The sequence below is a fragment of the Hippoglossus hippoglossus genome, chromosome 7 (genome assembly GCF_009819705.1).
Source record: "Hippoglossus hippoglossus isolate fHipHip1 chromosome 7, fHipHip1.pri, whole genome shotgun sequence".
In the NCBI taxonomy this organism is placed as follows: Eukaryota; Metazoa; Chordata; class Actinopteri; order Pleuronectiformes; family Pleuronectidae; genus Hippoglossus; species Hippoglossus hippoglossus.
Genome location: NC_047157.1, coordinates 6,668,371 through 6,696,040, shown reverse-complemented (window position 1 = coordinate 6,696,040; position 27,670 = coordinate 6,668,371). Strand labels below are relative to the sequence as shown.

The 27,670-nt window shown below is 40.2% G+C and overlaps 1 protein-coding gene across 3 annotated transcripts; it reads right to left on the bottom strand.

The window, feature by feature from the left end:
- Positions 1 to 120: 120 nt before the first annotated feature.
- Positions 121 to 26,160, bottom strand: itchb (itchy E3 ubiquitin protein ligase b). 3 transcript variants are annotated; one of them, XM_034591735.1, is made up of 25 exons: positions 26,001 to 26,160; positions 20,601 to 20,692; positions 19,819 to 19,960; positions 17,521 to 17,645; positions 16,095 to 16,229; positions 15,166 to 15,211; positions 14,884 to 15,065; positions 14,212 to 14,384; positions 14,099 to 14,166; positions 13,541 to 13,636; positions 13,073 to 13,247; positions 12,770 to 12,839; positions 11,758 to 11,842; positions 11,491 to 11,619; positions 10,001 to 10,073; positions 9,226 to 9,297; positions 7,975 to 8,063; positions 7,186 to 7,345; positions 6,932 to 7,065; positions 5,988 to 6,128; positions 5,333 to 5,453; positions 5,063 to 5,167; positions 4,263 to 4,359; positions 3,877 to 3,949; positions 121 to 2,696 (listed from the first exon to the last, which is right to left on the bottom strand). In XM_034591735.1, exons 2-25 carry the CDS (start codon positions 20,668 to 20,670, stop codon positions 2,597 to 2,599), a joined length of 2,661 nt encoding a protein of 886 aa, XP_034447626.1. In that variant the 5' UTR covers positions 20,671 to 20,692; positions 26,001 to 26,160; the 3' UTR covers positions 121 to 2,596. The 3 variants fall into 3 exon arrangements, with proteins under 3 accessions (XP_034447626.1, XP_034447625.1, XP_034447627.1); XM_034591734.1 differs by having other exon boundaries at positions 14,099 to 14,384; XM_034591736.1 differs by lacking the exon at positions 19,819 to 19,960.
- Between the last annotated feature and the right edge of the window lie 1,510 nt (positions 26,161 to 27,670).

The following is a 27,670-nucleotide window of genomic DNA, read 5'->3' as shown; positions in this document are numbered from 1 at the left end:
ATTTGGGATTGTTCACTTCCCCAACCCATTATTGTGCGATCATTTAATACCAATACAAAATTTCATATCTTGATATAAGAGTAAATGACAAATTATTTTATTCATCCAAGCAACAAACAGTTTATTTTGATTTAATTTATTAAGGTGACAATTTCTATATTACACATCTTTCATGTACATCAGAAATTAAACAGGGAAAAGAAAATAGAGTAACCGTAAACCTCTTATTAAAACCATTCTTTTACAAAAGAAATTGTTGTTATTGACACCATTTACAACTTGTTTTCAATATACAGGAGAGAGACAGTGGTTGAGTTGTGCATGGAGCATTCTGCAGAACAGATAAATAAAAAAGTGAATTATCATATTTACATATTCACTTAACTACTATATACTCAGGATGTTATTATGTCATCGACCCAGAACAAGTTTAAACCAACACTCTGTGTTAGGGGAGGCAAGAAAAAATGTTAATGAGATTACCAATCATCTTTTCATCAGGATACATTCGTTATATCACATCTTTGTCTCTGACTTCATTATCGTCCATAAAGTCACGATAAGCCAGAGAATCAGGTCACGTCATCAGCTTCTCCTCACTAGTGCAGTTTCTTCATGAGAACAATTATTTTTGTCCATAAACCTGAAGTGGTTCATCATCACCATCTCGCATCAAGCTGCTAAAACAAGACATGTGATGCCTGAGGGTGGAAATAAAGCGTCCTAAAGGCTGAGAGTAACCAAACCTGTGTTCTTGGTCGAACAAATAATTCAAGAGGAAACTCCAAAATGAGCAAGCACACCACTGGTACTGTTGATAGACGCTGTTCAACGTTTGCCAAAAGGAACCAGTATTCACAGTTATTATATCATAAACACTGTTCTGTACACACAGTGTTGGGTGTTGAGAAACAATCTTTATCAAAAATCGTCACATGTTCCACTGTGGTTGTATCCCTCCACCAACCACTCCAGTTTTAGTGTACATACATTGTTCTTCCTCACTCATGAGGTCCCCATGACCTAGACCACGGAAGTCGAATCCAATCATCTTTGAGTCCAAGTGATCACTCGTCGAAATTTGGACAAATTATTTAAAGGGGGACTCACGATATCAGGTTAAAGAGGCCAAAAAGACGCTTTGCAAGGTCACCGTGAGAAATTCCCTCAGGGAGTTCCCGAAATATCGCGTTCGCAAGAACAGGACTGACAACCCTAAACTATTAACTATTAAAATCAAAATAAAAGCATAACCACATAATCTTATCATTTCACACGTGTCAGATATTAATTTTTGACTTAAGAGGAATTCTGTCTGTTAGATGTGAAAATACTCAGATTGGAAGACAATGGTTTTAAAATACCATTTATTGCTCCTGTTAATTTTGTGGTTTGATATGAGACAAACAGTTAAAATAAGCAAACATCTCCATCACTAACCTTCAAATGCTACACGTGTGTGAAGAGCCACATGAAGTTTCTGCTTGTAAAGCATGAATCAAAATGTTCATTTTGATTTGGTTTGACTTGAATTTGGTGTTTTCACTTGTGTTTTTGAAAGCTTTAATGTTCTGATCTTGAACTCACATTGTGTCTAAAAATACTTTCTTCACCCTGGTTGGTTCACAAGAACACAACGGGAGGATGGTGTAAAATATCTGCAGCTGATCTCAAGATGAATAATCTAGAAGATTCTCCCAGAGCGCTCTAATCTAGGACGTCTCGCCCGGTCCAGCCTCTGGCCCTATAAAACTAGGGTCAGTTTAAATTCTGCTCAAGTCTTCCACCACTATAAATAATGGAGGTTACAACACTTTTCACAATCAAGTCATTCACAGATACAACACTGTAGAAGCAGGAACACAAATCTGTTTCTCTCCCAACTCATAATTTCTGAAGCGCGAACGTTGTTATTTAAGTGTTAATTTGGAGCACTCTTATAAAATCATGATCCACTTCAATCATGAGACATACAAATAAACATGTGAGAGATTAAAGGGGTTGAAGAGAAATGTCATTCATGAAGGAAAAATCCAAACAATCTTAGAGCAACAGAATTAACTTTTTGGTGAAACGTAATCCAGTTTAAAAGAAGAAGTGCACCCTCACAATTTTTGCTTTAAAATTCGTCTTAAAGCCGAGCTACTTTAAAAGAAAAAAAATCAGGTTGCTGCTTATGAGATCTGAGAACTTGACTGCATGCCGTTACATGATCACGTGTGTGGAAGGGGAAACTACTGCGGTCCCATCAGACAGGTGTCGCAGGGGTCGGGCTTTCAGGATCCCATGCATAAACTGCCACACATTCAGAGAGACAGGAGCAGCTTCCGTGTTTTGGTTTAGAAGACATATAACATTTTCACATCTGCCATGAACGTGGTATGAACGGTCGACAGCCACTTCCCAAATCCTGCTGTGGTACTACATGCAGTCTTGCTGATGCACCCGTACAAGTAGCGTACAGGTGCATGCATGCATGAGCATGAACACAGAAAACAACCCTTCCCCGACTCTAACGAGACTCCCTGATTTGAACACTGGTGGCGTTTATTCCTTCAGACTCCTGCACCCACTCTTAAACCTCTCCTGGGTTCTCTCACTCCTGTCCGAAGCCCTCGGTCTCCTCGATGGCGAACATCAGCTTCTCCTTTAGTTGCTCGTAGCTCTTGTAGGGCGGCAGGTCCAGTCTGTTAAAGCTGAGAAAGTAAGATAATAAAATTAGATCAACATCAGACCCCCTTTGCTCTGGTGTTTATTCTAGATACCTCTGTGAATATGATTTGAGAAACAGGGATGCCATGGTGTGGAATTTTTCCCACTGGGTAATAAACCTGTGACAACACTGGTGTTACAAATTACACCAAACATTTAACAGGAGGAGAAGCGTGTTGGCTCAGTGTCTGTACAGTGTTTACTGAGTGAGATCTGTATTGGTAGATTTCACTGTGAGCTGCTTCACTCTTCTGCTGCACTTGAAGCTGTGTGCATTGTTTAATTACCCAGACTGTCCATGATGGTCCCCTTCTCTTTGCATTGTTTTGTGCTGCTTCATTGTAAAGTGCGCAGTGCGCAGTGCTCTGCATCGCTCGCTCTCTCTCTCTCAAACTAGAGTGTGGATACCAAGGGGTTGGACAATTTTTGAAATGCTATTCACGTTGGCTTGGCAGAATTTTTACACTAAATAGGAGAAAACAAGCAATTACCACGTGTGTCAGGGACAATGTAACACAAACTCAGAGCAGCTAATATTAACTGTGTCAGACTCTGGTCGATCCGGACACAAAGAAAACGAATGACTGTTAAGTTGGGATCGGGCTCAGACTTTTTTCTCTCAAGCAAGTTCAGACAGAAAAATGCGTTCCTGGCACACTCTGTCTCAAACGCACTGACATGTCCGATATCAAAACTTCTTTTAACATCAAATCCTCATCATACTCGTCAGTCAACTCTTCTCTCATCACGTGATAAGACTGATACTCTGTGATGTGACAGCCTGGAGCAGACACTCGCTGTACAACTGCAGCGTCAGACTTAGTTTGATAACTGGTGACGTACGTGCTACCACTGATAAACAAAAATGAAAAAGCAAGTTTAAAAATGAAAGAGAAGGTGTGGCCGATCGGCAAGTAATATAATCTGTATGTGCCTGACCACTGTGCAAACACCGGTAACACAGACTACCCCAGCTAACAAGACCATGATTCTGCACTTGTACTGACTTTAACCAACAAGCCAATAAGAAAATAGCAATAACCTGCTTCAAACATGCCTGGTTAGACCCCAGTGTAGTCGATTCAGAAACAATGTCACCTTCAGCGTTCTGATCGACGATGATTTAACATCCTTTTGAATCTACAGTCGTTCGCATGAACTCACCACGTGTGACTTCTGGGAAGCCAGTTTTCTTTTCCCACCTTCTCGATACAGAACTTCTGAGGACCATTGCTTCCTGTAAAATGAGGCACAGGTCAGTGGGACAGTGAGAGATCGTGGTGGATTGAACACAACATGATCATCAACAAAACTGGGACAAACAAAAGAAGTGCTGTAAAAAAAGGTGACCAGTGTTTTGTGTTACAATGTTAAGTATCAAAAATATTCTCCAACCTGCTTACGACTGGGGATGGTTTCATACATTAATGAATCAGTCATATAAAATACACATTGTTTTCCACAAAAATAAGAACAGAAGAGAGCATAACCAGACACAGGTTTTAGATGCATTTTTTGGATTTATATATCATTTATTCAGCTGTAATTACCCATAAGGTCAGCGTAGCCTCCTACAGGCAGGCGACAGGTACCGGTGACGAACTGCAGCAGCCTCATTCTCTTCTCATTGTCCATCTCCTTGATAAACTGCAGGGAAAAGCGACAACAACATTTAGAAACACTTTCATATCACCTGGTCACAGATTATATACAATTGATTAAATCAGTCATAGGTTAAGAACCACAAGCGGGGAAACGTTTATATTGACTGTGTTGGTCTGTGTTAATGCTGTGGTGCTACTTCAGAATTATTCCGTGTCATCCGTGAATCCTCAAACAGTTCTACAATGTACTCCTCCAAGCTGAAGAGAAGCCCCATTCCCTACCACAGACAATACCATCTGTCTACAACTCTGAATATTAATTGAACCCATTGAGACGAGGTGTGATGTCTGCTTGCGTCACCCTTTAGAGCTGTTAAAGACAGCATTTTAAAAACGTGAACAACAATCATCATGATTCTCTGAAATTCACGTAGGGAGGGTGAAATGCTTATATCTTTCATTAGCTAGAAAGGTTTATAATTGTTGTTTTTACCAGTTATATCCAGTTGTAAAGGCAACGACATTGACTTCCAATAAAGGTCAAATGTTTAAGCTCTCAAATGGTTTTTACTTAATATTTCAATCTGCTTCAGAGGCTGAGAAATAAAGGTCCTAGTGCAGTTTTTTTCAGGTCTCAATGGGTTTAACTTGTCAAATTGGTTTAACTCCAACAATATATCCAACCTTACTCCTATGATCCAGTAGAAAAACGTTTGAACATGTCACTAGTGCTGCAGCTCACTGACCTGCCAGAACCAGACGATCTGTTTGCTACTGCGAGCGTAATGTCTGTAGATGGTGTTTCGTTGCCAGTCTGCGAGGTCGATCTCCTGCATGCCACACAGCATCACCTGTGACAGGATGCAAGTTATTTACATATTTCATGTGCATCATTGTATTCACCTCATGAAGCTGTTACCGTCCAGTATGTGCAATCCAGGTGTTCGTCAGGTCTCTTTAGTGCATCTCATAGCACATCATGAATCGTGTGAATGACAGAGTTGTCAGGTTCATACCTCCAACTCTTTAGCATCAAAGTACTGCAGGTACTGCTGAGGGAGGACCTCGTTGAAGCCTTCAAAAAAGGCCTGTGTCTGCTCCTCCACTCCTCTGGACAGCCTCCACTCTGCTACCAGCCTGTGTGGGACGACCACAAACACACAGTCTCCATGACATCAGAGGACAGCATGTTGACTAAAGCTGTTTTCAGACATGAACTCCACAGAATGTCAACAAAACTGGGTCCGGACTTTCTCCAGAGTTTGTCTTTCACATATGAACAATGCAGCAGACGCATTCACAACAACACAGGAATCTCCGGAGTGTTCCGGTGAGGGGTGGCACAGCATTTTGGAGGCAGTGGATAAATTCCACTGCAGAGATCACATGTTTTTGTTTTCAGCACTTTGACACCAGCATCCACCCTTATCACCAAAAACTCTTGAATCTCGTTCTATCATCCGGAGGTATGTGAATTCTTTTAGTTTTTTTTGCATCTGTCGAAAATTTGAAAGGTCATCAATGCGCCCAGTCACTCACGATGAATTCTCTGGAGAATTTCCTGCTTTTTTCTCACATGGGCTCATGTGACCTTAGAAACCAACCTAACATAGATTCTACAGTGTGATTTATAATGCATTGAATTCAAATTCATATCAAATAAAAACCCACCTGATGTACTCCTCCTTGTTCTCCTCTGTGACCAGCATGTCTCCACCTCCTTCTTTCAGGTCATGGGTGGTGATTTCCCCCAGGATCTCCTTGTCAACAGAGAAGAACATCTCCAGCCCGCACTCCTCAATGTCGTTGTCCCTTTACAGCAGCACAGACAGTTACACAACTCATCTTCATCAAAATTGAAGATAAGGTGAAGTAGCCAAGTAGAAAATAATCCTCAAAATGCAACATTATCTCTCAAACTACAGGCAGAGACCGTAGGTATCCAAATTCTTTTTAACACCCAAGCCGAGTGTACTGACATCAATTCTGACCAGGATGTTTGTATCAGTTATCAGTTCCAAGTTGGTTTTGTTTGTAGTTTTATAACAGCGTGCTAATATCTGTATCGCTGAGAAAGAACTACACCCAAAGACATTACAAACTTTTGAATGCTGCCAAAATATTCACAAATTTTAAAGTGTTACGAAAGTCGCGTTAAATGAACAGCAAAATAATTAAGACCTAGTACCTAATATTTTAACATATCTATGACCTATTAAGAACTAAATCTCTGGTGATTTAGGTTTTTTAAGACTTTTTAAGACCTTGCGAAAACCCTGCTTCACTTCAACCTTCAACTCATAACTTAAAGCCCCCATGAAAGGACAAATACATTTCCCCATTTTTAATCCTGTGTCTCTGTGTTAATAGTTCATCTATCTTTTGTTATCTGCCTAATACATATCTGTTGAGGTACCAGTTACTGAGGGTGGTGTGATTCAGATTTAGCGCTGTGAGTTACTGTTAACGCCAATCAATATCTGCATATATAATCATATCTTTTTCCAGGACACATAAATGCAGGATCAAATAGCTTTGATAGCTCTGTTTCATGAAGTCTTTAAACAAATGTATTATGCAACCTCTTCTGACCACACAGTGATCTGTGTACTCACTTGATCCAAATGAGGGAGTTGTAGAACTCAGGGTCTACTGACTCCAGGTCTTTCAGGGCCAATGGCTTGTTTAGGATGCGCTTGTAAAATGGCAGCGAGAAACCAGTGTCGATGAACTTGCCATGGAAAAGAGCCTGATAGAGGAACACAAGCTGTTAAATTGTCTGATAACACTTCTTTCACATGTTTCTATTTTGGAATTTGTCTCTTTACAATACAAAAACCTATAACTAGCAAATGATAAAAGGACAAACCATGGCGATGAAGCGTCCAATGAACTTGAAATACTTGAGGTGGTCAGGGTTGATGTAGGAGGCGGGGTTGATCTGGAGACAGTAGTTATCTTTACCGGCGTATTCAAACAGGCAGTACATGGGGTTCAAGACCTCGTGGGACAACAGGAAGAACCACTCCCTGCACAAGAAGAGACAACACAAATGAGAAAAGACCACAGACCGTATCCTTCAGAGGCTGCATTTGAAGACCGATTGCGTCACACCTGCGCAACTAGACAGATTTTTGTAGGCTCCTTCAAATGCGGCCAACAAATGTGTCCTTTCATCCCAAGAAACAAAGGTTCCAATGGGTGGATCCTTCCCGGCCCAAGCTATACAAAGATTTGCTGTGTTTCAGAGAGAAACTGTTTTTCAAAAAGGTAATGGAGCCGGCAAGCGATGAGACATCCGATGCTTGTGAGTATCATGCTTCATCTCAACCAAACAGCTAACGGTATACATTTTTAAAAACCATGGGGCATTAAAACTTTCTTGTCATGTCCAACTGCAGCTCTGCTGCTAGGCAACAGCAATAAGGACAAGCTGGTGATGCTGATCACGGAAAGTCTCTCTAGACCAGAAGTCTCTTTTCGGTTCAGCCTCTGAAGCGGCCCCTGAATTGGGACACAGCTGATGTCACTAACTAGCTGACATATTAAAGAATCAGGAGCATTCAAATTTGAGTAGCTTCAAATAAGAAAATCCATGAAACACAACAACACATTGCACACATATCATCATATCATACTCAGTCATTTTCTAACTTACCTGGCAACGCCTCCATAATCCAGGCCCTCTTCACCAGGGAAGATGATCCATAGTCTCCTTCGTAGATCCTGAGCGTTGAAACTCATAATCTAAAGCAGAGACAATGTGATGATAGACATGTGGCTCACTCACTGTATCACACAACAGTACCTTTGTCGAGGATATTACTTTTTTTCTCACAACTGCTACAAGGAATTACTCTAAAATCCATCACCACACCATTTAATACTGAACAGCAAAAGTAAATCAATGAGTTCAACACTGCTGCCAAAATGACTTCATGAATTTATCAATGCTTAACCTGAGACTGTCAAACATCAAGTCATCAGTCTGACAAAAATCCCATTGCTTACATATAATGACCCAATAACTCAATTACACAATGCTTTTTAAGTTTAAGAGATAAGAATTAAAGTAATTGCGTAAATAGAACATGTGTTAATACAAGTTGAGAGGTTTCACATGTAAACTATAGATTCGAATTTTTGATTATCATGATTTCCATTCAATGATGGACCCCTGGCATCGCAAACAAGCTTTAGAGACATGGAATGTCCCATCTCTGACAGGGAACAAACATGAGCTGGAGCGGGAGGTAGAGCAATACCAGCTCACATCAACGCACAGCATGGGTTCTAGATCCAAACTCTCCTTATCCGGAGTTGCCCAGGGTCATAGTTACCTGGCAGGAGTGGGGGATACTCCCAAGCCCCCGGCTGAGCACTGTTCTGCCTCAACGTCTTACTTTTAATTATATCTGCTTCTTTATCTTAAAATGACGACCTGCATTAATTTACTTACTTGACACTTAAAATATACTACTGCTAAATGCACTTTTAATAAACCTTATAAATACAATAGTAATAGTAACAATAGTAATAATGATAAGACATAATTCTTGGTAAAATAGGCCCAATTGAAAGTTGTCAAACTACAAATGGGCAGGTTGATAAGTGCAGTGCAGAGGTAATAAGAGACATGAGGCTGTGGCCCTGTGCCTGTGGAAAATGTACTGTTATTATTATTATCATTACTACTAAAATTATGAAGTTGCGTAACTTAAGATGTTTTTCAGCACACACCCTACTGTTTGTGGTTATTGTACTGATTTTAAAGTGCACTAGAAAAGGGCAGTGACCAGGACAACAGCCCTTGAGCTACTGAGGCATATTTTCTGAGCAGCAAACAAAGCCACAGGCTCAGTAAAAGCACATCTGGCTGGAGTTCTGTGAACCGAGTGTCTGACCTCACCTGCTGGAAGGAGTCCTCGAAGAGGGTTTTTCTGGTTACTGTTATCTTGATGTGTTGAGGCATTGACAGTTGCTGCAGAAAAGAGATTGCAAGGGTCAGTGTTTATTATGATGAGTAAATTAATTTAGAATAAACATCTTTGGACACCAAGTCTGTATTTTCAACTGTATTTTTTTTTTAACCCATCATCCAACAAAAATCCTTGTGCGCTGAAACCTTGCAGACCAAGTCTAATGCGTTATTGTATTTGTTCTGAAAATTTGCATTAAATGGAGTCGAGCAGTTTTCTCTTCTTGAAAAAAGAAAATTACAACATTGGGTCCATCAATCCTAGGAAGCTGTCAGGAACAAGGAGAATTTCAGTGTGCAAATGTTATTGACAAAACATGAGGTGGTATTTTTCTTTTTTAAACGTGTGATAATTTCAGATGAAAAATACGGACTTGGTGTGCAAAGACCTTAAGACTCTCTCTTTACTCTCTTTTCAGTGATGTGAATCCAAGAGAGGGTTGTATGCCAATTCAAGGATGTATGAAGTGCTGCAGGTCTGTGTGTGTTTAAGGTTGGTACAAACACGTATAAAGAGCAGGAAGGCCAGACCAGACTGGACTAAGAGTGCGCTTCAGCTAAATTCCTGCAAGTTTGTATAGATGTGGGGGGGCATGTGTATTTGTGCTTTGAACATAGCCACTGTGAAACAACTGCAGTACGACGCAACTTTGAATGGTGTAACTGAAAAATCATTCAGAGAACCCTGACAAACAGCGAGCCCTACCTGGCACCAGAATCTGAAGTACTGTACTTTGGCCTTGAAGTCACGCACGTATGTGATCTGAGGTCCATTTTCACTGTGAAGGAAAAGAAACACACAGACTCTTAATGTGTTTTAAAACATATAAACAGATACTTATACAGGTTTTGTTTTTTTTAATCTTATCTGAAGCTGATATTTGTTTCCAGGAAGTTACTGTCACATTCTCATCCCCAGTCACCCAACTGGTTTTTCCACTTCCGCTGTGACCAAACCTAAAAAATTACTCTCAAGTTATGTTACGCTCCCAGGTTATTATCATATGTCAACTGAGGTGTGACGAGGTGACCTATTCGTCACATCAAGGTAACGTGTCTCTGGTTCTAAAAATAGAGAGGGATTTCACAGACAATGACTTGGTACGACAGAGGAAAGGGATATATATTAAACAATGAAACCTTCTAATTCAGACTACACTAAGAAACAGAAAACTATCTATATATTATTATATCTTAATATTAGCTTTATTAGTTCAGCTAATTATTTCTTTCTTGACAGTCTGGTATTCTCTCTGGCAGGAGAAACATGACTCATTCATTTCTGGCACGGAAAGTACCGAAAATACTTAAGCCAGATAGTCACCGTCAGTGGCTCCAGGAAACATGTATCATAGGTATAGTTTAGAGAATAGGTATGAAGGAGCTTCTAGTTTCAGAGGAGATCCCCATCGGGTTGAAGCAGATAAATCACGTTTGTTGTGTCAATCATCATTTCTCATAATGTCATTTAAAAACAGGAAACATGTTCATGTTATAGAAACACTGGTGCTATGAGTAAGATTTTGCTTCTACCATTACAAACGTTTAACGCCTAAAGGCCTTGCTCTAAAGCAAAGAACTTACAAGGCAGTATTATTATTACAGTCTATTATATTTGAATACACTGACTTTTCATTGGTTGTTGAGTATCTGCACTAGCTTTCTAACAGTGAGTAAGGGTGTAATTCCGCAGTCCGCTGGCTGGTCGTGACTAATTCTGAAGGAAACTATGGTAAAACAACCGGTTTGTCGGGCCAAAGGGGTGCACACATGCCCGAAGTGGTGCTGCTGGAGGAAGCAAGCCGGTGATTGTGTTATTTTGTTTGTGTGTTTCTTTGCTTTTTTCCGGCAGTGTTGTTTTTGTATTTTTCTCAGCTGCTACACGGGAGAAGGCTGCACCACCTTGAGCGCGAGGGAGGCGCAAAAGTTCACTGCAACACACATCTCAAATAAAGGCTCATTGATGTGGAATATGGAAGTATGAATCGATGTTTATCTATGTTCTTACTTTAATATCTATACATTGATCCAGATCGATAAATCTTAAAACTTCTTCTAGTGTGAAGCTGTGTACTTTGTAACCACAGTAAGCACAGCCTACCAATGACTTGATTCCTCTTTAATTCGAGAAATCATACAGATTCTTTTTTTTTTCAGATTTTGAGTAGGTGGAAAACAATATGGTGGAGGACGTACAGTGAGGACTTTCCAGTGCGAGGGTCGATGTAGGTGGTGGATCTCCTGTTGTGGTCTACGAAGTAGGGAATGCCATCGACGGTGAACCTCATCTCCCATCCCTCTGGAAGTGGCTTCTCATTGAGCAACCTACAATAATGAGATCAGGTCAATATTCAGTGATGGATTATTTCAGAAAACGTCTTTTTAAAAATGACATCATACAAAATTATAGTATGTTATCTGATGTGACAGCAAAGGGACATTCACACGCACACACAAACTCACCCCTGTGTACGTGGGTCCTCCCACTGTGTTGAGCGTGTGGGGTGATGTACAAAATAAACTCTGCCATTGGAGTCTGTTCTCTTCTCTGAAAAACACAGTAACAATTGGTGGATTATTAAGTCCAATGCAGAGAGGTGGAAACTCAATAGTGAGCACATGACAAACTTTAAACTTTAAGGTTAATTTAATAGTTGGTTCCTGTGGTATGTTTGTGGAATACAAAGTAAATGTGTCGCCATAAACAAAGATAAGCACTAATGCTGGTGTTTAACAAATTCATATTGAACAATGCAAATGAGTCCTGTGGCAAACATCCACTGTACATTAACATGGCTGTAAGACAGAGACAAACTTGCTGCTGCTGATAGCAAACACTCCCTGGAGTACATCAAGGCCCAGTCTAAGAAGAAAAAGGTCCCAGGAGTGTATAATGAACTTGGGTAATAATAAGCTCAGATAAGATAAACACACTCCGTCTCCAATGGTCCTTGGTCAAATCAAGGAATGGCAATAAAATAAGAAATGTTTGGTGTTTCTGTTTTTGGTGCACAGGAAGAAACATTAGATGCAGCCCTCCAGTTAAATACAGATGTGTCATTTCTCATCAGCACAGTATTCAAAAGTTTTAAAACCTTTTCTCAACTGCCCAAGTGGTTTGCCTAACCAAAAAGAAATTCAACTATAACCAAGGCTATATCCAAACTAATCGATTTTCATCCACACAAGCATTTTAGCTTTGGAACAGTTTTTATCCCCGTCTACTGGGGAGGCATGCGAGTGCCATGTAAGGCTGAAAATGCAGCTGGATGACTTGTCTCCTACGCCCAGGGGCCTGACAAATCAGTGAAGGCTACGTCATGACTGAAGATCCAATCAGCGAGATATTTGTTTCCAAACCTCTCTTTTTTTTGCCCGTCCAGACTAAAACGGTGGCCAGCAGCGTTTTCAAACTTCTGTGTTTTAGCTGCTCAAACTCTGGAGTAGTGTGGACAGCAGGACTTAATGATCTTACCCCATCCATGCGGCAGAGGCCCAAGAGGATCAAACTCCTTATTCTGAGTGGCTGTGACCTGGTCTTGTAGCTACACAGCAGAAAAGCAGAATAGTTCACATTAATAAATCATGGCTGTTTGAGAATCTGTAGAGTTTGACATTAACAGTCATATCACAAACAAAAACAGTTTACTTCACACTGTAAATACTGTAACTGGACTATAACCTTGATCTTTCCTAACATTATAATCTTACGGAGGTAAAACACTTCCAGATGCCCACATCACCACAACAGTACGACTTTACAAAGAGGATGTCTCACCCCGAAGATGAACCTCTGGTTGAACTGCTGCATGGCACCCTGCAGCTGGCTGCGCTGGTGCTGCCACTGCTCGTAGTTCCGCACCGTCTCCATTGTGGGGCGCTGCCATGTGGTGGTTCTTGTGATGTGGTCGACAAAGTAGACTCGCCCCATCTGGTCGACACGACGCTCCCAGCTAAAGACAAAATGAATGAATATGAAAATTCCTGGTGTAGAAATCTACAATGGTTCCTTTTGTTTATCTGTTGCAGTCCCTGGCCGCCGAGGCCTGAAGATGGTCATGTGCAGGTGGAGCTCACACACATCACTAGCTACAGGATTTGTGTGAGAAAATGTCAACTGCATGTACTGTACCAGTAATCATATCTTTAAAGATGGAAAGGCCGTCTTATTTTACTTACTATTTTACAGTCCTATTAACCTACTATCTGCATCTGAGAGGAGACAGATCAAAGGAGGACTTTTTACCCAGAAGCCAATGGTTCAGGGCGTTCCCACGTCGTTCTCTTTTCCACATGATCGACAAAATACATCCTCCCATTCGGATCCACCCTCTGTTCCCACCTAGATGAAACATCGACAGTAAACTTCAGGACATTAGGTAGTGGTGCATGACATAAGTAGAGATTTAAAGGAGCTTTGAAGCGATGACTCATCCTGCTGCAAAAGCAGCAAAAAGCCAGTGAAGGTCGCAGTGTTGATGACAATGACGACACTGGAATAACTCAAAAAGGGAATTTAAGGCGTTTAGTTACAACCCCAGGAAAAATGTGAAATGCTCCGAGTGACAAACTCACTGATGTAATGAATGTGCAGACACATCTGTGTGGTGTTCTACAAACAGGTAACATGATACTAAAACCATCATATTAATACTGATTTGCTAGCAGAGCGAAAACATTTAAATAAGTATATAATCATCTGCTGGACATTATAATAATAATCAATATTGCTCAGCATGACACTACTCCATCCACTGTACTGTACCATAAGCTCTATAGCAAAGATAACAAAATGAGAGCCAACCCCAGGGGCAGTGGGCCGGTATTGACAGCAGGGACCCTGGGTGTGACCACTGGGTTGGTGGTTGGCGGGTTGGTGGTTGGCGGGTTGGTGGTTGGTGGGTTGGTGGTTGGCGGTCTGGTTGCTGTCGCTCCTGCGCTGGAGGCCGGTGTGGAGTTCCTGTCTGAGCCTGCCGATGGACTGGATTCTGGGGTCAATGAGGGTCCTGATGCAGGTGTTCGTACTGGTGTGTCTGAACCTGACTGGGCATCACTACCATCAGGTGGTGCAGAGCCGTTGCTGGAAGACGCTGAGGAAAGAATCAGAATCAGTGAAAAGTTAAGTGTAGATCCTCAGACCAGGACCAGATGATCACAGGTTGTCGTTATGTTGGTAGGAAACACGTGTAAGACACATTACAAGAATACTAATTCCCTTTGTCAAGGTAGACCAGATTTGCAGCTCAAGTTGGCAAAGTAATAACATTAAACTTGACCCTGAACCCAAAACCAATGTTTTAACTTCCCAGACATAACACAACACATTTCAGCCTCACTATTTCCGTTTCCAAACGACATTGCTGTACGTGATTATGGCTCATATTACAGTAAACTGATCGTTCAAACAATGTCACTCAGAGAGAGTGTTGGCCCAATTTAGCCTTTGGGGTACATTTTTGAAATTAATTAAATTGTGACACAAAGTCAGTGTAAGAAGAAGCGCACTTGAACTAGTTTCTCTCCTGTTCTTAGTTCTCAGCAGAAAAGTGTTTACAACAGATCAGAACCTTCCTTCAGTAAATGTCTGACCTGGTGAAGAGGTGGGTCTGCGGGGAGTCGGAGGAGGAGGTCTAGAGGGCCTGGGTGGTCGTAGAGGCTTTGAGCCCCCTGATGACACTAAGGGAGACCCGGAGGCGCTCACTGACCTCCGGGCACTGGGAGAGGACCTGTGCTCCACGCCATCCACAGCTGGAGAGCTGTCTCGACTCGGCCTGTGAAGAGTGAGAGTGGATGTAGATACACAAAACAGGGAAAAAAGCTAGAAATGAGACTGAAGTAAAATTGGAGTGAATATGAGGATAGGTACTGTACCTTTGGGCATGATCCCCGTTAGGTTGTGATTCCCCATTTGATGTACCTGAAATACAAACACACAAGATGAATGAAGCTAAAAAAAGGAGTTCCTATTCACATATAACACAACCAGCCAACCAAAAGAAAATCTAATGTTACAATACTAAACCCTGCTGGAAATCTAGTTGCACTCAGCGATAACTCCAGCCAATCTGAGTGCAGCACGGGGTGAGGGTGGTGAAGGTGCATATAGTGGTGAGGTGTCCCATGGTTTTTTACACTACACATATCAGTAATGGGGGAAATCAAGCCAAAAATCCTGTGTGTGAGGGACAGGGTATGAGACTCAGTGCAGCTACATTGACTGCATCGGGTTCATGTCTGGTTTGGACAGAAACAACATAATACCTGTCAGGTTTGGGTCAGGCTCGGTTAGTTTTCTCTCTGAACCCTGAGATGCACTCTTCTCTTTACAACTCTGATGTAAACTGAGGCGTTTTATGTCTCCTCCAGCTCTAAGAGTCATTCTGTAGCAGGATGACACAGAAGAGCAGGAGGATCCCTCTGACTCTCTGTTGTGTGATTTTGCAATTCAACGTAGTTTGGAGACCAGTCGGGGGTTTCTCCCACTCAGTCGTACAGTGTGAGATCACAAAGACTGCAACACTCCCGATCGCACGTCAGGAAGACTTGTAGTGTGCACCGCAGAATAATCTGCCCATTTTGAAAGTAGTGTAGTGATAACCCGGCTTTAATTTCCTTCAAGGATCTAAAATTGCATAATCTCAGTTGAAACCATCAATAAATCAGCTTGTTTACTGGCTTCCAAGTTTTCTCTAACGAGACAAGGGCCTCCATTCACTGTATCCTTTACAGATGTTACGACAAATAAACCTGAAAAATATTCAATAGGCTTTTATACAGCTTGGGGCTCTTCTGTGACTCACTGTGATGGTCAGCCTCGGACAGGGCGAACATCTCGGGGTCAACGGTCATGCCGTCGAGGCAGACAGACAGATCTCCCACCACATCTGTCTGTTCTCTGTCTGCACACAGCTGTAAGGTCTGCACCACCTCAGAGACTACAGTGAGACAAAAGGCAAGATGGTCAGAGGAAAACAGTAACAACTGAAATATGTCACCGCAGTGTTTCCCACACATTGATTTAATTCTGGTGGCCAGCTCCAACAACACCACTGACTGCCACGTATTTATTTTTTTAAATCTTTTTTTCACTATTACAAATGGGTGAAATCTTGTATAATTAAGAGGTGTATGCATCATAATGGGACATGTATGCAAACACACTCCCTTCAGAAATGTAAAGACTAGCACACCAATTATGTATTATTTACTCTGGAAAAAGTTTGATAAGCCGCCACTGAAATAATTTCTGTAGTGTAGTGATGTTCTTACAAAGGCCACAACTGTCTCAAACTTTTAAAATAACAGTTTTAATTCCCTTTTTTTGGTTTCACTTCTGTAACACAGCACCTGAATGACAACAACAAAATATTTTCCAAAAGCTCTGGGGTGCAGGAAGTGATGCAATTTTCTGGCTGCTTCAAGAGCAGTTTGAAATAAATAAAAAGGAGAACAGGCATTTGGGGGAGTAAAGGTCAGAACTGCTGAACTGACAAAAGATCCAACATCAGAACAGCCACAAGATCCTCAATAAGAAAACTTAGGAAGTAGCCCGACAATACTAGAAAAAAACTAATCACGTACTGATTTAATGTCACAAAAAAAAAATCTTTGTGACATTTTTTACAAAAAAAATGGACAACATAGATTTCCCACCAAATTTGTTTAAATTAATTGGATTAATACCATACACTTGTACTTAGACCCCCAGCTCTGAGACAAAAGGTCCTGATCTACTGACCTAAAATGACATGATGACATTTTCGTAATGCAGATCAAACAGGTGGCTCCCTGTACCATTGTACCACATTTACCCTGTTTACAGTTTGGTTTTAAGAGAAGAGTCAGTATTGGTTTGGTTAGTCTTAACAACTGTGCATCTCACAGCAAAGGCTGGCTCACAATCATACAGGAAAATTAAATTAACATAAATCAGGTTACTGATTGTTAACAGTTAACTAAATATATTATAATGATCAAAGTATGCCTTACTACAAATTCCATAAACCTAACCATAACCCTAACCCTAAAACCAAGTCTTAACCCTCAAACAGCCCATTGTGAGAAGAAGCCAATATGTCTTCACTTCATGAAGGTTGAGTAAAAAGTTCTAGGCTAATACAGGCTAATAATAGTCCTCACAAAGGTATCTGTGCAAGCACACACACATACACACAGGCATGAAAAGTCAATGAGTGTAGTGTGTGTGTCTGGGTCGCATACACTCACTTTTCATGTCATTAGCTTTGAGCGTGTCACTGATGTCCAGCGTGGCAATGCCCAGCAACACGTCTGACTTCAGGGTCTGGTGGCTCCACACGCGAAATGACAGTTTGCTGAATGGAGTCACAATCCTGGTGAAACAAACAGCTCAGTTGATTCATGCAGTGCGTTTGTACTTTTAAATGAAAAACAGAGTGATGACGTCCTTTTGTCTGCTGAGCCTCTGATTTCAAAACACCCTCGAGGGACTCACTCTCTTTCCCAACATTTTATTCATCACAAGTTTAAGCTCTAACACCGTCAATTCATGAAGAATTGGTCTAAATGATATTGTGTCATGAATTGGAATGGTTGACAGCAACAAGAATAAGTAAAGCCACACACTGGATATCCTGAGACACATCACTGTCCTCAACTATAAATGCTGATAATTCACTGTTTAGACGGTGTAGTGAAAAACCTAATAAGCTGGTAAAGAGGTGAAGGCCACAGTGTCTGTGAGGGCAACTCATACATCGTTGTCTTTTGGTGAGAGGAAAACATGAACAATGAGATTCAGAAGGTATTCAGGGACAATAAGTGTCTGTAACCATCACTATGACGGTTGTTTATCTCGTTCCCTCAGAGCCTCCAGCAAAAGACATTTGTGGACACATGGGCTCAGGTCTGATTTCACCCCATAGTAAACACTTGACATATAATAACTCTGCCCTCTGGGTACAAGAGAAACTGTAGGAGAACTCTATATTAAGAAGGTCACTGTGCACGGCAGAAGGTCCCGCACAGGCTAAAATTAAGTGGACATCAGATGTGTGAATATGTTGGACTGTAGGGAGTCAAAAGGTGTGAGTGCACCAAGTGTACAGTATTTGTGTTGAAATACAATTCATGTCAATGAACAGGACAAACTCTCTCACCGCTAAGGGCATTCTACATTAAAATGCAGCATATTACCACCCCCTGGAGATAGCATATATTTTCTTTACTCTGTGCACCATTATCCTCCACTCAGAGTTACACGTCCCAAAACTAAACGCTGGTAATTCAGGGCTGCCGCAGGAATACATCTTGATAAAGTTCATATCTTACACCAACCATTCAATTTAAAGGTGGAATTTTTTCTAGAGAGAGATTTGGATTTTTGGGGGCCAATATACATATGTAACATATACATATTTATGTTACATTCAGGGTTTCCACACTGTGGCCCGCAGTTGCTAAATTATTATCAGATTGTCAGATCCAGATTCATGATCCAACACTATTGATTAATAACTTAATAAATGTCAATTTGTGTGTGTAGAGCTACAGAGACGAGCAGTGATTGGCAATGATTTCAAAGATGTTGTTAATCAAACTCTTATGACAAAGAAAATATTTTCTGTCTTGTTCAATTTGTAACATAGACCGGAGGACAATAGTTTCAGATGACTTCATAGACTGTTATTCAACAAGTGCTAAACTGTGATTTTTAGTGTCCTAAGATTTCCTTGAAAGACATCCAGGCAGTCAGAGAAAGTAAAAGTTGGCATCTTGGCCACAGCTCAGATATGAAATCCTAACCCCCCCCGCTGTCTCTCCTGCCAGGCTGCTGACAGCGCCAGACACCGGAGCTTCAGGAATCGCAGCGGCCAACAGAAACTAGTCACGCTGCCCTGGCTCGCATAGTCCACCCTATGCTGCCCTTGTTCACCATCACCTGTCTCTACTTCTATCAGAGTTAGCTTTGTGGTTCGGTGACTTTAGTTTGAGACACAGTTTATCAAGTTTAAAGCATGCCATGATGTTGCTCCTGCATTTCCCTATGCAGAGGCAGTTAAAAAAATAAGGGCAGTAAATTAACTCACAAAATGTGAGTCAACTCAGGGTCTGCTCAACTAAAGCATCTTCTCACTTTTAAGGGGCAGACAATTAAGATTTTTATTTGTCACATGCACAGAGATACATGCAGTGAAAAATGTGGGGTACTGTTTCTCTGCAGACATATCAAAGGATCAACAATAAAAAACAATTAACAGATAAATTAGATAAGATAAAAAAAAATAAAAAAAATAAAAATAAAAACATAAAGGAAAGGTGTCTCTCAAAAGCTAAGTAAAATTGACTCTTAGATGTTTTCTGTGAAGATTCAAATATCAACCTTCACTGTGTGTTCTATGTGTTTTGCATTTTAAATATTATTCCACACAGGTTACACCGGAATTATCTGTTTTATGTGTAGCAACAGAATAGTTACATTCTGATGATCATACATGTGATCAAACATTAAATGGTTCTGGTATTATTGGAAAGACTTTGACTCACACAGTGAGCGGCTGCTTCCATTTGGGGCTGTGGGTGTTGTTGCATTTCTCAGTTTTTTTGGACTGGCCTTCGACTGTCACTTCCACGTAAGGACTGGGGCCAAACCAGTTTTTCTTGTTCTCTTTGAGTTTTGCTGATAGCACTGAAACAGCAAGACGAGACCATGTAGCGGACAGTTAGTGGTGAATTGTGCCAGAGAGAGAAAAAAACACATTGTTGGTGGAAATAATAAAAATGCAGAAACATGGAATGACATAATACATGGACATAAAAACATGAAATCCTGTGTGTAGCATATATTTTTTTAAATTGGAACAGTGCTGCAAGATAACCAGCATTTTAAAAGCTACAAAGTAGGTGATATATATTTGGCTAGAGAATCAGTGCATTCACAATCCCAAAATATAACAGTTTTGAGTATTATATTTCTTTATAATAAATATATCAATGCAGGATCTACATTGAATTTCTATCACTGAGATTACTCAATGATTGTTGGACATCAGTACATGATTTAACACATAAGGCAATGAAGACAAGGCAGATGATAATCCTGTCCTATTGAATTGTCCCACTGTGTTGTGACATTGTGAGAGTGAAGCCAACACACACAGAATTAGGATCCTGAAAATTAAGCAGCTAAATTGAATTTATAGTGTAAAGTTTAGAGTGCAGCATTTCAAAATGTACTTATGTGGAAAAAAATGCAAATATATAAAAGAAGTCAACCTTTTTTTACTTGAACCGTACTTGGTGCACTTGGATCAAAACGGAGCACTTACCAATGATTTGCAGCTGTGCCTTCATAGGGTAACCATTGGAAGTGCCCGACTTGGTGACTCCACTAGCCATGACATAGGGCTGGGATGTAGGCCTGCAGAACAGACAACGCATCATTAGGGTGGTGACAAATCGTTTCTTGCTGCTGCAAACTTGCAGCAGACAGATGGGATCATTTAGACCAGGTATATTTAGCCCATAATATGAAAGGCTTAAAAAAAAAAAATACTTTAAACTATCAACACATAAAAAACACGCATCGTATAACCATATCTCAATAATAAGGACTGTATTGTATGTTGCTACAATTCCCTTTTTTTCTGTTTCCTGACTGTATTCACAGTAGAAAAAACAACATGACAGGCAGTAAATTATCTGTTGTCAAGGGTTAAACACAGTCTGCTGAGCCTCCATATTACCCCATGTAGCCCTCAGCCAACTGAAGTGTTACGTATACTACAATTTCTGATGCCAGCTACAGTGCATTCATAAAGTATTGTCATTGTATTGTTGTATACATCTTGTACTTCCATGTTTGATTATGTGCATTTTATATTTTAGCTATTTACTTTTATCTACATTCTGTTTTTGTAATCCTATTTGAGTGTCTTCGAGCATTGTTAGAGTGCTATATAAATAAAATGCACTTCATTTCTTATTGTGCTCAAATAAAAATAAATTACTTTTTCCTTCATCAATCTACACTCAATACCTCATAATGAGGTTTGCAACTTAATATTTAAAAAAAAACTTTAAATAAAAAAAATAAAACGTAATATTAACTTCTACGATGACACTTGGAATTTGGCTCAGGCACCTCACATTCCACGTTTGCCTTTCACACATGCACAACACAGCAGGATATCCTCTGCTCAGATGCATTCACAGCAGCAATAAATTCTCGGCATGATTGAGGTGAGGGGTGGTGCAGGAAGTAACTACGGAGGTGCGGAGATCACATGATTTTGTTTAGAGTCATCGACAACGGCGTCGACTATTGTCACCACAAACTCTCTTCGTCGTTGTCCTCTAGATGTGCGAAACCTCTTTTTCTTCACCGGAGATATTTGTTTTATATTTTTGTGTCTGTCTGGTGTTAGAAGCATCATCAACCCCTCCACTCGTTCCAATTTCCCAATTTAAGGAAGTCATTCTTTATATGGTCTGGTAAGTTTGGGGGGGTATGATGAGCAATACTATAGTCAGCAATAATTTTTCATGATGTGGTTTTTCCTCAAAACTAAAGAACAATATGCTCCACTCGTTTCATTCATGACTTACTTCAAACTCTGTGGAATTTGAACAACTGACTTGTTTTACTTCACTCAGCAGTGCAGTGTATTGTGAGAAAACATTAATATACATTTATAAAAAGAATTGTTATAAATGTTATTGCAGATTTAGGAATACCACAGTTAAGTCGACCCTGCAGTGGGGTAATGAGTCGGGTCAGGTTTGGTTCATAGATAGGGCTTGTTTTTTAGTGTGGGTTGCCTCTCATAGTGGGTCAGGTAGACTGGACATGCGCATTGCTATTGGTCAGGCTTGAAGGAACGCTGAACAGAGCAAAGTACAAAGATATCCTTAATGAAAAACTGATCCAGAGTTCTCAGAACCTCCGACTGGGACAAAGTTTCACCTTCCAAACTAGACAATGACCCAAAGCACACAGCCAAGACAACACGGTCGAGACAACTCTGTGAATGTCTATTTGTGGCCCAGCCAGACGCCCTGACTCGAACCCAATCAAACATCCCTGGAGAGACCTGATAATGACAGTCCACTGATCATTCCCATCAAACCTGACAGAGCTTGGGTGGATTTGTGGAAAAATTACCAAATCCAGGTGAGCAAAGTGATCACTTCACACCCAAGATGACTCAAGCTAAACTGAACACTTATTCAGCTGAGCACAGAAACACGTTATTTCACTTTTTCCTTGTGAATACATTTTCTAAAATAAATCCCTTGCCATTATGGGGTATTGAATGTAGATTGATGAGGAAAATATTACTTTTTAGTGTGAGGCTGGAACATGATAAAAGGTGGGAAAGAGTTTAAGTGCATGAATTGTTGCAAGTACAAAAGCAGCTGCCAAATGAATATAATGAAATATAGTGATGATCACCTGGAGTGTTTATTTTAATGGAATGAAATGCTGGAATTTATCGTTCATACTTAACAGCATTAACAGCAAAAACAAAACATCAACAAAGACCATCAAACAAGGTTGACAAAGCTAAAGACTGATGATGAAACTTGTGGAGAACTGTTTACTGTGTGTTTGCCTCTTCTGTGATGGATGGGTCCTGGTACAATTTTAGAAACATAACTGTCAACGCGCCGCTCTACAGAGAAGCCTTTGAAGGCCGACATAATATTTTAACTTTCTGCTTTTAACCACTGGAACATTTTCTTCAACTTCACTGAAGCAGCAATGGAAACATAATTTCAAAAGAGAAGCTACTTGGTTTAGGAGATACATTTCCATCTTAAATAAGTAAAGGACGGTTGTCTCCTTGACAGTGTATCAACAGTTATGAGCTCCAGAATGAATATCCAGTGACAACCTAAGCTGCACCGCCTACAAATGTGTCAATCAAAAGGGAAATCCGTTGCTGTGATCTCTCCGAGAATCAGGTCTGATGTGTCGCTGAATAATGCATGTTCCTCTGTCTATCTCGTCCAGGATTCACATGGCAGAGCGGGAGAAAGTGGGGAGCTCCTGGGTAAATTTTCACTTTGGCTGCTGCTTTAGTCTCTGTCAATAATTCATTGCAACTGCTGACTTTGCAGCCTCATGAGCGGGCTGACCACATTTTGTAGATGAGAGTACTCACAGAATATTAAACTCTAAAATGACCTCCTTGTCTTGGATTTTTCTAACCAGCTCAATAACATCATCCACGAGCCAATAACTTCTTGATGTGTTTGTGGGCAAATTAAATTTGAGGTCAAATATGTCTCTTTCTTTGGCTATAGAGCTCTGTATATGTATGAATTTAGAGCACCTGAACAGCCAACTTCAAACAATATTACCAGAATTTGGTCTTACATAAACTCCTTGACCATGTTAAACCATAGACATACATTATTTAGGGTACAAAACAGTGGTGCACATTTCCAAAACAACTTCATACTGACCAACTCAGTATGGTTGTAAAAGGACAATCAGGTTATTTTGTTATCTGGCCACAACACTCAAGAGTCCTGTATTTGATATTACATGTTCACCATTAGAAAACTGAGCACAGTGTTCACCAAATTGTCTTTTTACCTGATATCTAAAAACTGAACTTTAAAAGCTGAAATAATTAATGTATGTGTTGTTTTATAATGTCATGGATTAGATTGGTAATCTAGAAAGATCACAAACTATGTTTCCAGTAAAAATTTGAGATGTTCTGCTGATACTGACGGAAATGCTTGGTCACTGCGAGTTAGCCAATCTATTTTCTAATCTGATACCAGGTCTTTAAAATATGTTAGTTTCACCTGGATAAAGCTACAATTTTCTTTTCCCAGAAATCACTCCTGGACCAAGTAAGGTTCAAGTACTGTTTCTAGAGCAGTGAAGAAGTGCTTTCCAATATTTACTATTTGAAACAGCAAAATTAACCAAAGAGGTTCCATGGCATTTGCACAGAAATTAGCAGGTAAACGCAGGTTATTCAAATCTGGATAAAACCGCTAAAAAAGGCGATTGACTCCATTCCCATTGACACTAGGGGAGTTTGTCTCTTTGTATTTTTTCTCCAGTGCATCTTCAAGACTTTATTGTCATATGCACAACAATTACATACAGCAGTCGCTGGCAATGAAATTGTTGGGTCAAAGAGTCCCTTCTAGCCATACTCAAACATATTTGAACCACACAAGCAAAAAATAAAAAATGTAATATACAAAGTTTTATGTTAAAATAAATTAAAATAAAACTAGAGGGAAAAAATGTAATATAATACAATATACACCTAAAATTTAATTATAAACTAAAATTAAATATATTACTGAGTGGAATTAATGAATGAGAATGTAGTAATACTGTTACAGTAGTGTAGTGCATCATGTTCAATGTTACAAATGCACTGAAAACTAAGAAACTATCAGCGAGTTCACCCAGGGTTTTTGTGCCGATCTTAGCTGGAGCCAACAAAATCCTGTGTCTACTGCAGTCATATGACCCGGGAGTGATTGCTGATTGTATCCATTCCCATTGCAGACAAAAGCCAGATGTTACTGGGTTTCTTGACCGGTGGAAAAGGTTGACTAAGTTGTTATTGCTTTTAAAAAGGCACCGGTATCGAATTGTACTCTGTATCAACCGATATCAAAGTCCAGGTATCAGAATCCTTATCAGGGAAGGAAAAATGGTATCGGAAAATCTCTAGTGAAAATGAAACATTATTTTGTATGTCACTAAAGCCAGGGGATCGCATTGGATAGGTTATATGTAGATATACATTATCTCATCAAAGGAGAAACACCAAAGAAAACAGATAAAACCGCAGGGCCTCTCTGATCAGTTAAAACTACAGAGGACGGCAGTGGCTGATGAAGACACAAAGTTGCCAAGCTGCCAGTGACTAATAAACCAAACCAAACAAATGATTGTCTATTTCCCTCTATATGTCTCTGTTTCTCCCACAAAAGTACAACTATCCAAAGAGTCAAACCTAAACCGATACATTCAGAGGGACACTGTTAGACAGCTGGTTTGATGGATATACACTGTTCTGCTGATATATTAGAAAATATAACAACTGGTTTCCTCAGTTCACCTGAAGAATCAATACGTCTAATTCAAATGTAGATTAAATTATTACCTCGAAGAGGAGACACTATATTGAGGGATGGCTCCTAATAGTTTCCATATGTTTTGGTTTGTGCAAAGCATGAAAGCAACAACAAGCAAGCAGATATTAGATTAGTTTGATGTCTGTTCATATGAATCCCTTTAACTGTGCTAACCAGCACGTCCAATAATCATCGACAGAGATCACTTCCTTGTCATCTTGACCCCTCCGCAGGCTTTGGCTTGTATAACAATATAACACACGTTAGTGAAGATTACATAATTTAATCCAACTAGCAGTGGATAACGAGCTAACGCTAACTGGTTTTAGCCGCAGTAATGGACAGCATATCTGTATTAGCGTGTTAGCTACGCTGCTATGAAACCCTGTGTGTATTTACAGAGGTGTTGTTGTCGCAGGGACTTGCTGAGTACGTGTTGAATGTCCCTTCTGACACTCTGCTGCTGCCATCCCAGCCCCGGCTAACCGCTAGCATGCTAGCTAATGTCATCATCATGGCTGGCTGGAAATCCCAAAGTCCAGCGGCTGAGCGGACAGAAACACAAACAGCACCGCTGAGGGGACGCTCCACTAACCGACACCACTTACCCTGGTCCCGAGAGAGGCTGTACAACCGAGCCGGTGCCGCTGAAGCCAAGTCCCAGCCCTCGGTGTGAGGCTTGTTTGGGTTTCACTCCGGGTTTCACTTCACGGAAGAAGAAACTTCCACCATCTTCGCGAGCTCACGTCACGTGACCGAAACAAGGTGGGGCGCGCGCACGCTGGCAGGAAAGTTGTTCATGTTTTTTTCCCCAACTTTATTGTAAACAATGGTTGCCACCATCCTTTGAGGCGGGCATCAACATGACATTTCAACATTTTTGTCGTGTGACGTATTGTGTTCTTTTGTTCATGTCTTCAGTTCATTGTTCTATCTGTTCATATTGACTTTTAAATATTTGCATCTATGAATAATGTGCCGGGCAAACAGAATCAGCTCATTTACTTACTTTATTTACTTTATTTATATATTAGTTTTAGTTTTTTTCTCTCTTCCACAGTTCAAGCTCTCTCTCTCTCTCTCTCTCTCTCTCTCTCTCTCTCTCTCTCTCTCTCTCTCTCTTTATCTCTCCAGATATGACACTACTCAACATTTATTTATTTACTCTTATTATATATTGATTGTGCCGATTGTTGATAGTGTGTGTGTGTGTGTGTGTGTGTGTGTGTGTGTGTGTGTGTGTGTGTGTGTGTGTGTGTGTGTGTGTGTGTTTGAGTGTATATATACATATGTGTACAATTCTGACTCCAGAGAACATGATGAACAAACTGCAACACTGAGATGGTAAAACTCGTTTGCGTTAAAGTTCACGTGTGAAGCTGTGAGACTGTTTACTCTGACAAGTGGTAGAGAAGCACGTCCTTTTTGATCCAGTGGAGGCAGAGACACGGATGTATGACACACAGCACATTTAAAAAACACAGCAGCAGTGAAAGAGTTGGAGCGGAAGATTCAATCAGGTATTAAACAAGTAAAATGCACTAAAATCAAGCTTTTAATCTAATGTTAAATGCTAAATGCTCAATCCAATGCTAAAGAACTTGAAATAAGCTGCTGTTGATGTAAACTGTATATGAACATAACACAGAAATATGTTCCAGTGAGCATAATGTGACATAACTTGACTGACAGTAGAATATGTCTGCGGTCAGATGAAGACAGTTAACGTTACACTGCTAGCTCGATTACATCCAGTGCACTTTACTTACAGTCCTAAGTAAATTATTTAGGCTAGTCCATATAATTTTAATTTCTTTAAACAAATCAAAACAAAGAAAATGTCAACAGGCTTTGACTTGTTTAAAAATGTTTGCACAATCTGAGAACAGTCGTATTTCTTTTACAACATATTGTGATGTTTTTGTTGTTGTTTTTAGTCATGAAAAATTGGATTTGGGACATATCATTAAGCTGTGTACTTTAGCATCATCAAGTGTTTCAGCCTTTTAATCACAAAACATCTTCTGCAAATCAGACCCACCTCCGGCTGATCAGTCAAGGGTGTGTGTCTCTAGCATCTTGGGGCCCAGTCTAACTAACGAAAGGAAAGGAAAGTCTTTTTATGTCCGCTTTTTAACCTTTTATTCAATATTGTTTGGTATTTAATCTTTTCTTTTATGTTATCTCTATTTATTGTGTTGTCCAGTGTTGTTTTATAAAATGTGTTTTGTAAAGCACTTTTTTTAGATAAGTGCTATAAAAATAGACTTGTATTATT

Excerpts from the sequence above, each read along its gene's own strand:
- itchb (XM_034591734.1), bottom strand. The coding sequence starts at position 20,670 with ATGGCTAGTGGAGTCACCAAGTCGGGCACTTCCAATGGTTACCCTATG. Across the intron at positions 16,230-17,520 it reads CAAAGCTAATGACATGAAAA|TCTCTGAGGTGGTGCAGACC; the intron begins GTGAGTGTATGC and ends GTCTCACTGTAG. Across the intron at positions 3,950-4,262 it reads AGGCTACGCTGACCTTATGG|GAAGCAATGGTCCTCAGAAG; the intron begins GTAATTACAGCT and ends CTCATTTTACAG.